Genomic DNA, 12,721 nt, shown 5'->3' with positions numbered 1-12,721 from the left:
CACAGAAGACTATGGAGGACATAGATATATTAGCAGAAGTGGAAAATGGAATTCAATGCAGAAAAATGTGAGGTGGTAAAAAAAGGGAATATGCCATGAATAGTAACAGTGTCAAAGCAGAGTCCTAGGAGTACCGAAATTTAGGTCTCCCAAAGGGAGTGGAGTAGGCAAGACTATAAATTGGGGAATAATAATAGATTTTCATGAAGTTTCCTTTATTGGCTTTGTTCTTGCATATGCTTGAGTGGTCTGATATCAATTTCGGACCAAGTCAATACGTCTGTAACTATTCTAAACATAGTATTTTTGAGGTATATGTACCTTCTCCGCTAGTGGTCTCAAAGCCTCACACAATGAGGATGCAAAGGCAATTGTCACTATTTGTAATTTGTGTTTGTGTTGCAATTCACATCAGTGTTCAAATTGATGCTAAATGGCAAAATTCTTCCTGTTATATTTAGGACATAAATAATTTTGCTTTCTTTGTGAATTTTTTGTGTTACACAATTGTTTCTGTTGAGTTTGTCTCATGGAGGGTGACTGCGGATGCATCTATCGTGTTGACTACCATAATATGAGCTGAACATGTGAATGGTTTCCTCTCCATGTTAAATGCAAGTTCGCTTTCTTAACACACTCCAGTTAGTTTCACTGAAAAGCTTGTTCAGAATTTATACATAATGCTTTTTCATGGTGTAATTGATTCCAAAAAGTACAGCTAGTGTAATCAAACTTTTTAGGTAGTTTTTTCTCAACCTTGGAATGATGTCCAGTGGAGAAACTGAATGCTGTGGTTGAAGTTGTTTTTCATGATGACTGTATTTAGGAAGCAATACATTTGATCAATTTCCTCACAAACACTTTCCTCTACTATATGTGACTATGGGATTGCAAACTGCGATGTATGATGTGATAATCGTCACATTGCTGAACATCCTGAACAATCTGCATAATCAAATGGTTTGAGTGTGAACAAATCCTGACCATTGTTATTTCTATCTGCAGAACACAGTGTTTCGGGGTTTCTCTACGGCTGGTAGAGGGATCCATTACAATCAAATACAGCCTGAAAATCAGACCTGAGACAGTTAGAAAAGAGGTCAGGAAGCATTTCTTCACACAGTGGGTTGTGAAGGTGTGGAATGCTCTGCCCCATAAAGCTGTAGTGGTTGGATCTATTAGGGACATTTAAAATAGATAGTTATTCAGTAAAGGTTATGGCAAAAGAGCCTTTGGGATTAAAAGATTCTCTCTTGAAATCTGTCTGGACATTTCCCCGGTAGTTTTAATATCAATCACTTAATTTTTCCTTATATTTATATACAAAAATACAGGCTGTGATGATATCACTCAATTATTTGGTAAACATTTTGAAAGTATTTTGAAAAGAAAACAGCGCTTTTAAAAAGGTAAAATAATCTGAGCAGGAAATAAAGGTAGGCGAGTCATACCAGACTATGTAATTTGACCAAATCTAGAAATTACTGATCTACAAATACCATTACTTAGAGTTTCCTTTGTAACTTTGCCATAGAGTATTGGTTAACAGAATGAATAACAAATAAGTGTTTTTTTTTGAGCCAAAAAATCTTTGGAACTGTTACAGCACAAACTGTCCCTAATGTTACCCTACAGGAGAATGCACTTCAGGAAACGGCCTTGCTGGTGAAGATCTGTGAACTGAAGTTATGAACTGGATGTCACCGCAGCAGAGCTGCACATAGTAGGGGACACACACTCCACCATTGTGTTTGTGTGTAAACTGACGTAATCTGTAAAAAAAATAAATAAATAAATAAATAAAATTATTTATTGTATAAAAAAGAACTGACTCTAAAGTCGTTACTCACTGTTATTTACAATTAAGAACTGGCAGGAGATTGGGGGAGATCAGATTTTGCCTGTTACTGAATGCAGTGACTTGAATGATTTTAATGACCATAAAATGCGATGCCTGAATTGCCAAACTGGATTTATTGAGCTAGAAATAACAAAATTAATATTGGGACAATTGGATTGTGGATTATGCAAACAGCGAATTGTGAATTTCAAACTAGCAAAGTCTACTTTATGGCTCTTTGGCCTTTTTGGGGGGACTTTGTTGGTTTGGAATCAGCAATTTGCTGTTGACGGATCATACCGTGAATTCCACAATCTGGAAATCATAATTAATTCAAACCGGGGAATATCGCATTCTAGACCCCAATATGTTCTTAGAATGGGACTTTCTCACCACGATTGACCATTGGTCAAGTCACTCAGTGAAATGCAAGAAAGACTTCTGAGTGCTTCTTCTTCCTCTGGTCAGAGAGTCTGAGTCTCATTCATTTAATCTATTTAGTTCCCATAACATTTATTGAGAATTGAAGGAAAATTAAGTAGCATCTTTATAAGGAGGTGTTTCTCTGATCATCGATCACTTTTCTGTCCTTGGCAGGTGAGCACGGTTGAGGAATCAAGAGTTACCACTGACCTGCAAGATTTCAGCTCTGCTATAATCTATTTCCCAAATGGAATTCCCACAAGTCAACATGAATTCTAACAGAATTCCTTATTAATGAATCCCATAAGAAATGAAGCAAATTGGAGCCCAATACGAATAAGAAAATATAACAGCCTCTGACCAGGGGAATAAGAAACAGTGATAAATATTCACAGTAAATAACTGTGAAAGGCAAGGAATAAAAAAAATTACTTCATTCCAAGGAATCGTTCCTCTTGAAATAGGGCAGCGTTCTCCTTTATCAGAATAATACCAGGAAAAGAGCAGAAAAGAAAAATTTTCGAGCGCCTTGTCAAAATGATGCTCAATATATTAAAATATTTTTCTGTGATACTTTTGTTGTTTTGGGCTCACACAAAAAATGGCTTAGCTATCTGTGTCGAAGTCTAATTGCAATGCAGAACCTGGTTTATCGAAGAGGTGGGACTGTTTTTTGGTAGGAGTTGTGGCTGGTGTGTCACTGGAATCTGACACTGTAACTGGACTATCCCTGGCAAACACCTCAGTAGACTCCCTCCATACACAGTCTGCGGCCAATTTGCACGGAAAATATGCGCGTCTGGGCCTCATCTGCTGAGTGGAATTGTTAAATATCTGCCGACTGTTTGAAGTGGCAATTTTAATCTTTAAGGCCGCATCGACCCGATCCACCACAGTGTAGGTCCCGATGCTGCCATCATCGAAACCTATAATGATGTTCAGGTGCCGTTGGGAAAGACAGAGGAAAGCTGGGGTTTTGTACAGTGAGCAGGCGCCGATGTTTTTCCCATCCGCGAGCCTGATCACTATTAAGCTCGACACGGCTCCGTTGTCATCGTCCTCAACGCCATTTCTAAAACAAATGTACACCAGGTATCGTCCGTCCCGTGATAGCTTCTGACACCAGATGGTCCCCATGGCGGGAACCAGCCGGAGCTTTCCATTGTGCAGGTCCATGATGTTGATGTTGTCATCTCCCCGGGAAAGAATTCCCAGCTTGCCGTTGGGAGAAACCTGAAAATCTTCCAGGTTTTTAAGGAAATTATTGGGTAGCTGGACTCGCCTGCACACTGTTTCCTCCGCCACACTCCAAACAAAGAGGGTTTCGGAGGATGTTATGAAAACCACATAGTCTGGGGAATCGGGAATGAGCTTGAAATTGACGATGGTTGTGCCATCGTCACAGCAGAATTTCTTGGTTACGCTTCCTGTCCACAGGCTGACAGCCAGCAGCTTGTTTTTTGAAACACCAATTATGAACGTATTGGGGTAGGTGATAAAGGCATTTTGCATCGGGACCAGAATGTTGCACACCTTGTGGCCAGTGGACAGACGCCACACTCGAGACACGTTTTGGTTTGAGAGAGACACCACGAATTGATCGTTGTGTGTGATCAGCAGCTGGGATATCCGCTGCCCGTTGATACGGAAGATGTTGTCGCCAGTAATGGTGTGCCAGACGTACTGGATGCCCTTGTCGTCTGAAGTGACCATCAGATCCCCAGAAGATGTGAGCACGCAGTTTTCCACAATGCCTTCATGCTTGAATACGGCCTCAATGTACCCTGTGCTGAAATTCCACTTGTGGACAGACTCCGAACCATCTACTGTGTAAATCAATTCCCCTCTTCCCGGTAAGAGGAGACTTTGAATCGCCTTCCCTGTCTTGTCAATGTTTGAGATGGCTGTTATGATGTCTATGTCCCAAACTGAAAGGGTGCCATTGGTTGTCAAGGATAGCAACAAGTTGTGTTGGTTTGACTTGACCAGCTTTATGATAGCTCCTGAGAGCTCCTGCAGACTCGCCATACACTGGCCGGTGTCTCTCCTCCACACAAATATCAATGACATATCTTCCATTGAAGCAATGATAGAGTCACCATTTTTGGAGAGGACCGCAGATATGAAACGTTCGTTCCGTTTAGCTTTGAACTTTTCAGCCACCTTCCAAATGCTGGTGTCCAGAACTTCGATGCTGAATGTCTTGCAGATGAGGATTGCACTTTGGTCTTCTGACAGTTCTAAGCTCACCACTTCATTGTCTTTCCCTCTACAGTTAAAATCCTCAATGATTTGAGGGTTGGTGATTTCGTCTATGTTCCAGACCGACAGACTGCCTTCATTATCGATCATCACCATCTCTTGTGCTGCAGCCAGGATGAGTAGGGATTTCACATACCCTCCAGAAAACTCTGAGGTCACTGTCGAGAGCTTTTCGCCGCTGCCTAAGAGGAAAATAGTGGTAGTGTTGAGGCATTGTCCACAGAAGGCATAAACCCCATCTGGAGAGCATTGAACACAAGTGACTTCATACCAGCAATGGAACTGGTAGAGTGGCCAACCATAAATTAAGTCTATCACGTGTACATCTTTACTGCCTTGCAGCCACGCCAGAGCATGGTTAATTGATAATGTGAAACCGTTAATAAACGAGCTACCTCCTCCCATTATGCAGTGCTTGGATCCTTTGATTTCCACCTCCGATAACAGGCATGAATTCTGATTGTCGTATATTAACAATGTATTCTTTGTGGTGGACACAACCAGATACTTTTCATCGTGAGTGAGTTTCATCCCCAGGATAGCAGAGTTTGCTGTGGTGATCTGCCTGAGGATCTGTCGTGATTCCACGTCCCAGGTGGTGATGGTGCCATTTCCCAGGGCAGCGATGATCACATTGGGGCTGGTGGTGGGAAGCACCTCAATGACGTGGATGTAGCTCGTGGTCAGAGTCAGACGCTCAGGGCTGTAGGTCACATCCAGCGAGGAATGCAATGGGACAATTGAGCAGTATTTTGGGCCGTCTTTGTCACACTCCAATAAAAGGTGTCTGAGTTTCGGTAAAGAGCTAACAACAGGCAACAGCCTTTGCTGTAATTCAGCAGAAAGTGAACTCGGGTTCTTTGAAACTTTTAACTTTATCCCTCGAAGAGTTCTTGCTAGAAATTTTAACTCTTTCTCCTGCGAATAGTTGTAAGCCAGATCGATGTCAGAAAGCACTTTGTCCAAATGACCTATTTTGATCATTGTATACAGCCAGCTGAAATTCATGATGACACTATACATAAGATCATCTGTCCTCCCACTTCTGGTCAGATGATGTAGAAGTTCTGTCATTTTCCTGTGATTCACAAAAAAGATGTCTGGCTCCAGCAAGTTGCACTGGAAAACCCAAGGCTGTTGAGGGACTTGCCTGTCAAAAATATTCTTGTCAGGCTCTTTATCCTCATTGGTGTTCTGATCATTGATGTCCTTAGATTTTATATGGTTTTGTGGGTGCTCGGAGTGGAATGACATTTTGCGTCCACCAGACCAGACTCCTAAGAAGTAATCTGCCAAAATGCTGTGCATTTCGTGTACGTCTTCCTCATTCTGCAGGTACAGTTTCTGAGCAATCAGGTGAAGATGGCGGTTTGCCCACACCAGGAGTGTGACACTTCGCACCTGCCTCTCCACCAAATACCCACGCAGCTCCTCCTTCAGTCTTGCAATGAAATAATATGGTATCCGCAGTGGATTCTGAAGCTTAGCTGTTGCTGTGATTTCATTCAGAACATATCCGTCAAGTGAAAGGATATCTTCCAGTTCCATTTCACTCAACCCCGATTTTGCAATCGTGATGAAGCCAAGGGCCCTCGAGGCAAGCCTGGGGCCGCATTTGGCTTCTAGAGACCGGAAGAGTTGCTCAATATTTTCATGTACAGTCACGCAGAGTGAAGTATCATCCACGTCCTTATGTGACCGCCACTGCATGACTTCTCGATAAATCAGGTTAACAAACATGGGAAGGGTGCACTTTGAGAGTGCTTCGTTGACATATATTTGCTGACCCGAGGTGACCTTCCTTTTGACTCGCAGGAGTTGCTGCTTGAGAAGCTGGCTGCACATCTTTCGATCCCTCTGAGTCAGTTCAATGTAGTTTTCATCATCCTGGAACAGGGACCTCAGCTTCTGCAGAATCCCGTGCTTGTTTGGCAGCGTTGACAATATCACCCGCACCGAGCGGGGCAAGTGGATCGGAAGCCACCACAACTTGCGGGCTTCTTCGCTGTCAGGAAGCTGCTCCAGAGCATCGAATATTAACACCAATGGGCGATGGAACGAAGACTCATTCAGGAGGTTTATGAATAATTCCCTCAGATCATTTATTTTCTGAGGATAGTTGTGTATCAGGCAACGGTAGTTGATGGCAATCTGCTCACAGAGACTTTGCAGTAGGGTTTTAAGGTCTGTACTTAACTCTGTCGATCCCAAAAATCTCATAATTATGACTGGATCAGAGTCGGGCCCCATTTCTTCCTGAAGCCAGGCATAGGCCTGAAATATGAAATATTATTTCAGTATTGGAACTGACAACAAGATAAAAAAGGTTTCATAACAGTTCGCATTACTTAAGACGCCATGGTGCTGAAAAAAAGAAATATAAAGTCAATGAATTGCTGAGAGTAGGCTTTGTCACCTTATTGTTTTAAAGCAACTTTTTTCCCAACCTCTTTCCTGAATATATTGACTTACATGTGGGCACAGCTCCACATGTCCTGGTTATCCTATCTTTCCTGAGTGAGCAGCCATTCATGTATAAGCTTAGACCGTGGAGTGAATGAGTGATATTCTCAAACCTGATTCACTGTTTAACTCTACCCCAACTCCTGAGGTGAGCTAACTCAGAACACATTAAAACCTGTGACACAGTTATGTCAAGTGATACGGCTGTTTGGCCAAATTATTAAATGTTAGTGTTTATATCCCACAAGAGCCTCCACTCCTCCTCAGTTTCTAGTCTGGCAATGTCTTTACTCTCTAGGCCATTAGGGGAGTTTTACTACCTTCAGTTATCAAAATACACAGTCACTACATTCTACAGGAAATCCTGTCAGGCATTTTGATGATGTGATAAGGTGCTATATCAAATTCAAGGATTATTATTACTAAACAATATAATAGGAACTACTGATTGTTGACAACATAGATGATTATATTCTGACAATGAGAGAAAGGGATATTTTACTATTTACTATTCAGTTTTATCAGTCCATTGAGCCGCCTGGCCTTCCAATCCAACCTTCCAAATGATTTTACAACATGTCTAACTCATCATCTAATACTCCTGAAACTATTTAATTTTCAGGAACTTGTCTAGTTCATTTTTGAATCTATTGTTTAGTGTTCCACTAGCAGTTTTTCTGGTTTTTCTACATGCCTATCATCACTCCATTACCAAAAAAATATTCCCATACTTCCTACTGTTGTCCTTATTTTGAAGCTATTATATGTATAAGGTGTCATCCTGACTCAGTCAGTAGCACTATTGCCTTAGAGTCAGAAGGTTGTTGATTCAAAGCATTACACTTCAAATATCAAGGTGGCTGGCACATTACAAGCTGTCCCCCCACCATGCTGAAGGCAGATTAACCATCAAATAACTAATGAAGACACTCTGAGACTTGGAACAACAGCTACTGGATGGCATTACCTAGAATCTTAGTTCATGAGCACATGCACACATGTTCAGGGATTAAAATCCACCTTGATTGGTGTGAAGAGGTGAACAACTGCTGCTGAAGCCCTACACTTCCAACTGGTCACCATTGCTGTTCACCATGAGGGTCACAGTGAGTTCTGAGAACCTACTATCTACCAAGCGAGGAATCTCAAACTGGATCTCAACTAGTGACTATCCTTAGGGGAGGGTAAACAGGGGTTTTCTTGGGGCTGAGCTAGCTCCAAGGTAACATGGTTAATAATGAGATAACATAATTGAGGCAACCCTCTGTGGCAGACTCAGTCATCCAGTTGCTGAGCCAGGCCCACCAGGCAGACTGGCTCATTAGCAGGACCTGCAGGGGCAGATTAGATGAAGGGATTCTTTCCACTCAGCTCCTGTTAACCCAGCAAACCAAAGCCCTAACGGGAAGGATAGGCCTAGCTGGACAAGCAATGGGAATTTTGGCAGTGCCATTGACAGTGCTCTCAATGGCAAGCAATGCAGTTTTAGCTGGTTAGACTCCAGCAGTCCAACAACGCACACTCTGGGGTTCCCAAAGCTTGACTCTTGCCAACCTAGCTTACTGCTAGTACTTTTTGGAATTAAGTAAGCAGGGTGCGTTCCTCCAGGGATGGCGTGGGCATTTCCATTTCAGATACAGAGATATTTGCGTGCAGAGGTGACTGATATGCATATCTAGTGCTCTGTCCGGTTTTCTTATGAAAATGATGATGTGTTTCTGCTTGTATCAGTGACCTGGACAATTCCTTACCAGACTTTGCCCTTGTACTTCCTACAATCGCTCTCTATTCAGCCCATTGACCCAGAGTTTTGTTGCCTTTCTTCTAAGGTTAAGTTCTGTTTTATACATTCAATGTGGAACTAGTGGTAACAAATCACATTCTTCAATGTTCTAATTTGACTAAGTTCTTCATGTAACCACTTTCCTCTTGTAGGCACCAGTGTCTCTGTGTCATCTGTTGCTCTTGATTCATAATACAGCCTTTTCTCTCTCTCTGTTGTTCTGTATCCAAGTAACTCGTTTAGGGTACATTGCAAGTGTGTCCACAGTGTAGGAGGGCAATTTGGGATACGTGATGTGATAATAATCACTTTGAATGGATGCGAAATACTACATCTTGTGATAGCATACTACAAATTTCCCCATGGATTCATATGTATAAAACACTGATACTGGCATTGTATTACAAAATATTTTTATGTGGTATGCAAATGTGAATTCCGCTGTTAAACATGGAAATACACATACCAGACATAAACCTTACAGAAAGCAAAAGTAAACACAATGAACCACAACTACAGGTTACAGTATCTTCTAAGCGATAACATATTGGGCAGCTCAATCAGTTGGTCATCAGACAAATGACTTGAAATTACTGGTTTAAATGTTGGTGAATCCATTCAGCACGTTACCCTTTGAGAGTCAGTGTAGACATGTTCTCACCCCTGGAAACCATTGCCCTAACGTCTCAGTTGTACAATTACCATGAAATTTAGCAGTGTTTTGAACTGATAATAATAATAATAATAATCCTTGCATTTGATATTGCGCTTTTCACGTCGGGAGAACGTCCCAAAGCGCTTCACAGAACACACTGTAAAGTGAATTGACTGTATATTTGTGGGCGAACGCGGCAGCCAATTGCGCACAGCAATGTCCCACAAACAGTCGTAGATTGAAAATGACCAATTTATTATTGTTTTTGGTTTTACGAGGGATTATTATTAGGCTCTGTGTGGAGTAAGGAAACTTGCCCAAGGTTTCGCCCTGCTTGGAATTGAACTCAGGTCTCTTGCTTGCAAAGCGAGTGCTCTAACCACTGAGCTACAGGACTCTAATGATGGGTGACATGGGTACCATTTCCTATCTCACAAGGGTAAGTTACTTTTAATGAGCTGAATAAAAACTTGTCTGGTTACAACTGACATTAGTTTGTAACTTGATGAAAGTCTACCTCACGGGTGAAATTCTTCTCGCACACTAACCCCCTGCTCCTGCTCAGTATCAAGCTCTGCCACTGTTAAGGGGTCTGAGATGCTACCCGTGTGAAGGGCACTATATAAATTCACATTGCTGTTGTTATTCCCTCACAGTAGAACATTTCTTCTAAAACAGATTTTCTCCTACACAACAAGCTTTCCTTAATACAGGCATCCAAGCTCTTCTTGTTCCAGCCTGGACAGAGTTTCATCTCAAGAGAGATTCGGTTGAAGGCGTTTTGGTTCATTTGACAGTAGTTACATATGAAGTGCTATGAGACATTTTCATGCGATAAGGCACTTTTAGAATTCAAGTTCTTTCTTTTGAGTTCTTCTTTAATCAGAATTCTGGATTATAAATAATAATGATAATAATAAATAATAATCCTTGCATTCCATATAGCGCCTTATCACATCATTAAGACGTCTCAAAGCGCTTCACAGAATATATTATAAAGTCAATTGACTGTGTATTTTGTGGGTGAAATGCGGCAGACAATTGTACACAGCAATAGTCGTGGATTGGTCTGTCACGTTGCTTTATATTGCAGTTCTGGATGCTATAAATGTGGCGCTAAAGTGGAGACCCTTGTATTTTGAGCATGCAGAGTTTTTACACCATCTCTGCACTTCTGGAGAGAACATGCTGGCAAATGACATTTCATACATACTAAAAAAAAATTACATTTAATATAGCGCCTTTTATGTTGGGAGGGTCTCTCAAAGTATGTAAAATAGTTTAGTGGGTGTGCATTTTGCCAGTGAAATGTGCAGCCAATTTACACATAACAATGTCCCATAAACAACTGTGAAAGGAGTGAATTTTATTTGGAGTATTGTTGGCCAGGGCACTAGGAGAATCTCCCCTCTTTACAACAGCACCATGGGATCGTTAACATCCACATTGAAAGGTAGACAGGACCTCACCTATCATGGAATAAGCAAAGTGAAGTTCAACGTTTTATTTTTGCAATTTCGGATTAAATATAGCTGAGGCGGAGATATGTCTGAACATCAAGTGACATCTCACATCTTTTCCTGACTATGCTATCATTACAGGGCTCTTCAGTCGTGAAAAGAGTCATCTTATAGGGGACTTTATAGAGGTACAAAAAAAGATTTTAAATTGGATTAAAAAAGTAAACCCAGAACAATTCTTTTAGATGCACCGAGACTGCAGAACAAGAGGACACAGGTTTAGAGACGAAAAGGGAAATTTCAGAACAGACACCAGGAATATATAAGAATCATCCTGCATTTGATATAGTGCCTTATCACTCTTCGACATATCTCAAAGCGCTTCACAGAATATACTGTAAAGTGAATTGACAGTCGTGGATTGAAGTGAGCATTTTTTTTAAAGATATTACTACCCGGAAAAGTGATCCGCCAATCGACTAACAATTGGGTTCCTCCTTACTGCTAGGTAGACAGGGGCATGTGGAGTAAGGAAATTTGCCCAACATTTCGCCATGCCGGGAATTGAACCCAGGGTCTCTCACTTGTAAGGCAAGTGCTCTAACCACTGAGCTACAGGACTCCAGGAAGTATTTCTTTACTCAGAGGATTATTAACAACTTGGACAGGTTTAGCAGGAAGGGTGTCTGAGACCAGAACACTGGATTCATTTAAAAACAGATTGTGGCTGTGAAGGGAGGATGGGAGGGTGGGTATTCTGAAGGGGTGAGATCCAATGGGTTGAAATGCTGAAAATAAACTTCTAATGATAATTTACACAATTTACAAGTGGCCAATGACGGCCTTCGCACAACTTAGACAGATTTGTCCATCCCTCCACCACCCACACTTCACCCTGACCCCCACAGTCATAGTCCGATCATACTCAATGTCAAGGCTCACTTGGCCAAGGTACAAGAGGGGTCAGAGAACTATACCTCAGTGTAATTACAAAGGAGTCAAAACAGCTTCAGGAGAGGAGGGGAGAAAATTGGTGAGGTGAAAAACAGTCACATAATATTATTCATTGCTGCTGATTCAGAATTACTGGAACATGCACTAAATTAACAGGAAATCAACTTCCTTTTCCTACCCCAGTAACCACCATTGGTCTTTGCTATAGCTCACTCCAGCTGCAACCTGTTATACATTCCAATGCACAAAGTCATAGACACAAACAAATACACCCTCATTTACACACAACACACACACATGCATAAATGAACTCTAGTATTAGTACCCTAGTATTATTGATTTACTGGTGCAGGCAGCTAATGTCAATCCACTCCCAAGTTAACATTACTGGCATTACTGTTTAAAAACTGAATTCAGTCTGGATGGGCCAATCCACTCTCCCCAGTTTCTATGATACAGTAGTGGACTCTCATGACTGTCACAGGCCAAGCAACGCTATGGGATATATTACAATATTTCTAATTTATACCATAAAATGCTACATTAACTCCCAAAACATCTTTTATAAAATGGGTTAGCGCACTCTCTATTGAGTTCATAATGGTGAGGTCAAAGTATAATAATAACAACAATCCTTGCATTCAATATACATGTCTTCTAGACGTCTCAAAGCGCTTCCCAAAATACTATAGAGTGAATTGACTGTATATATATATATATATTTTGTGGGCAAAAAGCAGCAGCCAATTGCGCACAGCAGTGTCCCACAAATTGTCGTGCATTAAGTGATCACTTATTTTTAAAGGGATTATTACGCCAGAAAAATTATTTGCCAATCGACAAACCACCGGGTTCCTACATACTGCTAGCTAAACAGAGGC

General features: G+C 41.3%; 1 protein-coding gene and 1 non-coding gene across 2 annotated transcripts in view; both read right to left on the bottom strand.

Annotated features, from left to right (window-relative positions):
- Nucleotides 1-2,869: 2,869 nt before the first annotated feature.
- LOC103175890 (NACHT and WD repeat domain-containing protein 2) overlaps nt 2,870-12,721 on the bottom strand; it is a 45,376-nt gene continuing 35,524 nt past the window's right edge. The window contains exon 7 of the mRNA XM_042340047.1: nt 2,870-6,799. Coding sequence (XP_042195981.1) covers nt 2,870-6,799 — 3,930 coding nt within the window. The remainder of the gene's footprint in view (nt 6,800-12,721) is intronic.
- On the bottom strand, nt 11,436-11,508 carry trnav-uac. The gene has a single exon. It is a non-coding gene; the product is annotated as a tRNA-Val (tRNA).

This window comes from Callorhinchus milii, unplaced genomic scaffold (assembly GCF_018977255.1).
Source record: "Callorhinchus milii isolate IMCB2004 unplaced genomic scaffold, IMCB_Cmil_1.0 Scaffold1, whole genome shotgun sequence".
Classification (NCBI taxonomy): domain Eukaryota; kingdom Metazoa; phylum Chordata; class Chondrichthyes; order Chimaeriformes; family Callorhinchidae; genus Callorhinchus; species Callorhinchus milii.
This window is presented reverse-complemented; position numbering and strand designations above follow the sequence as displayed.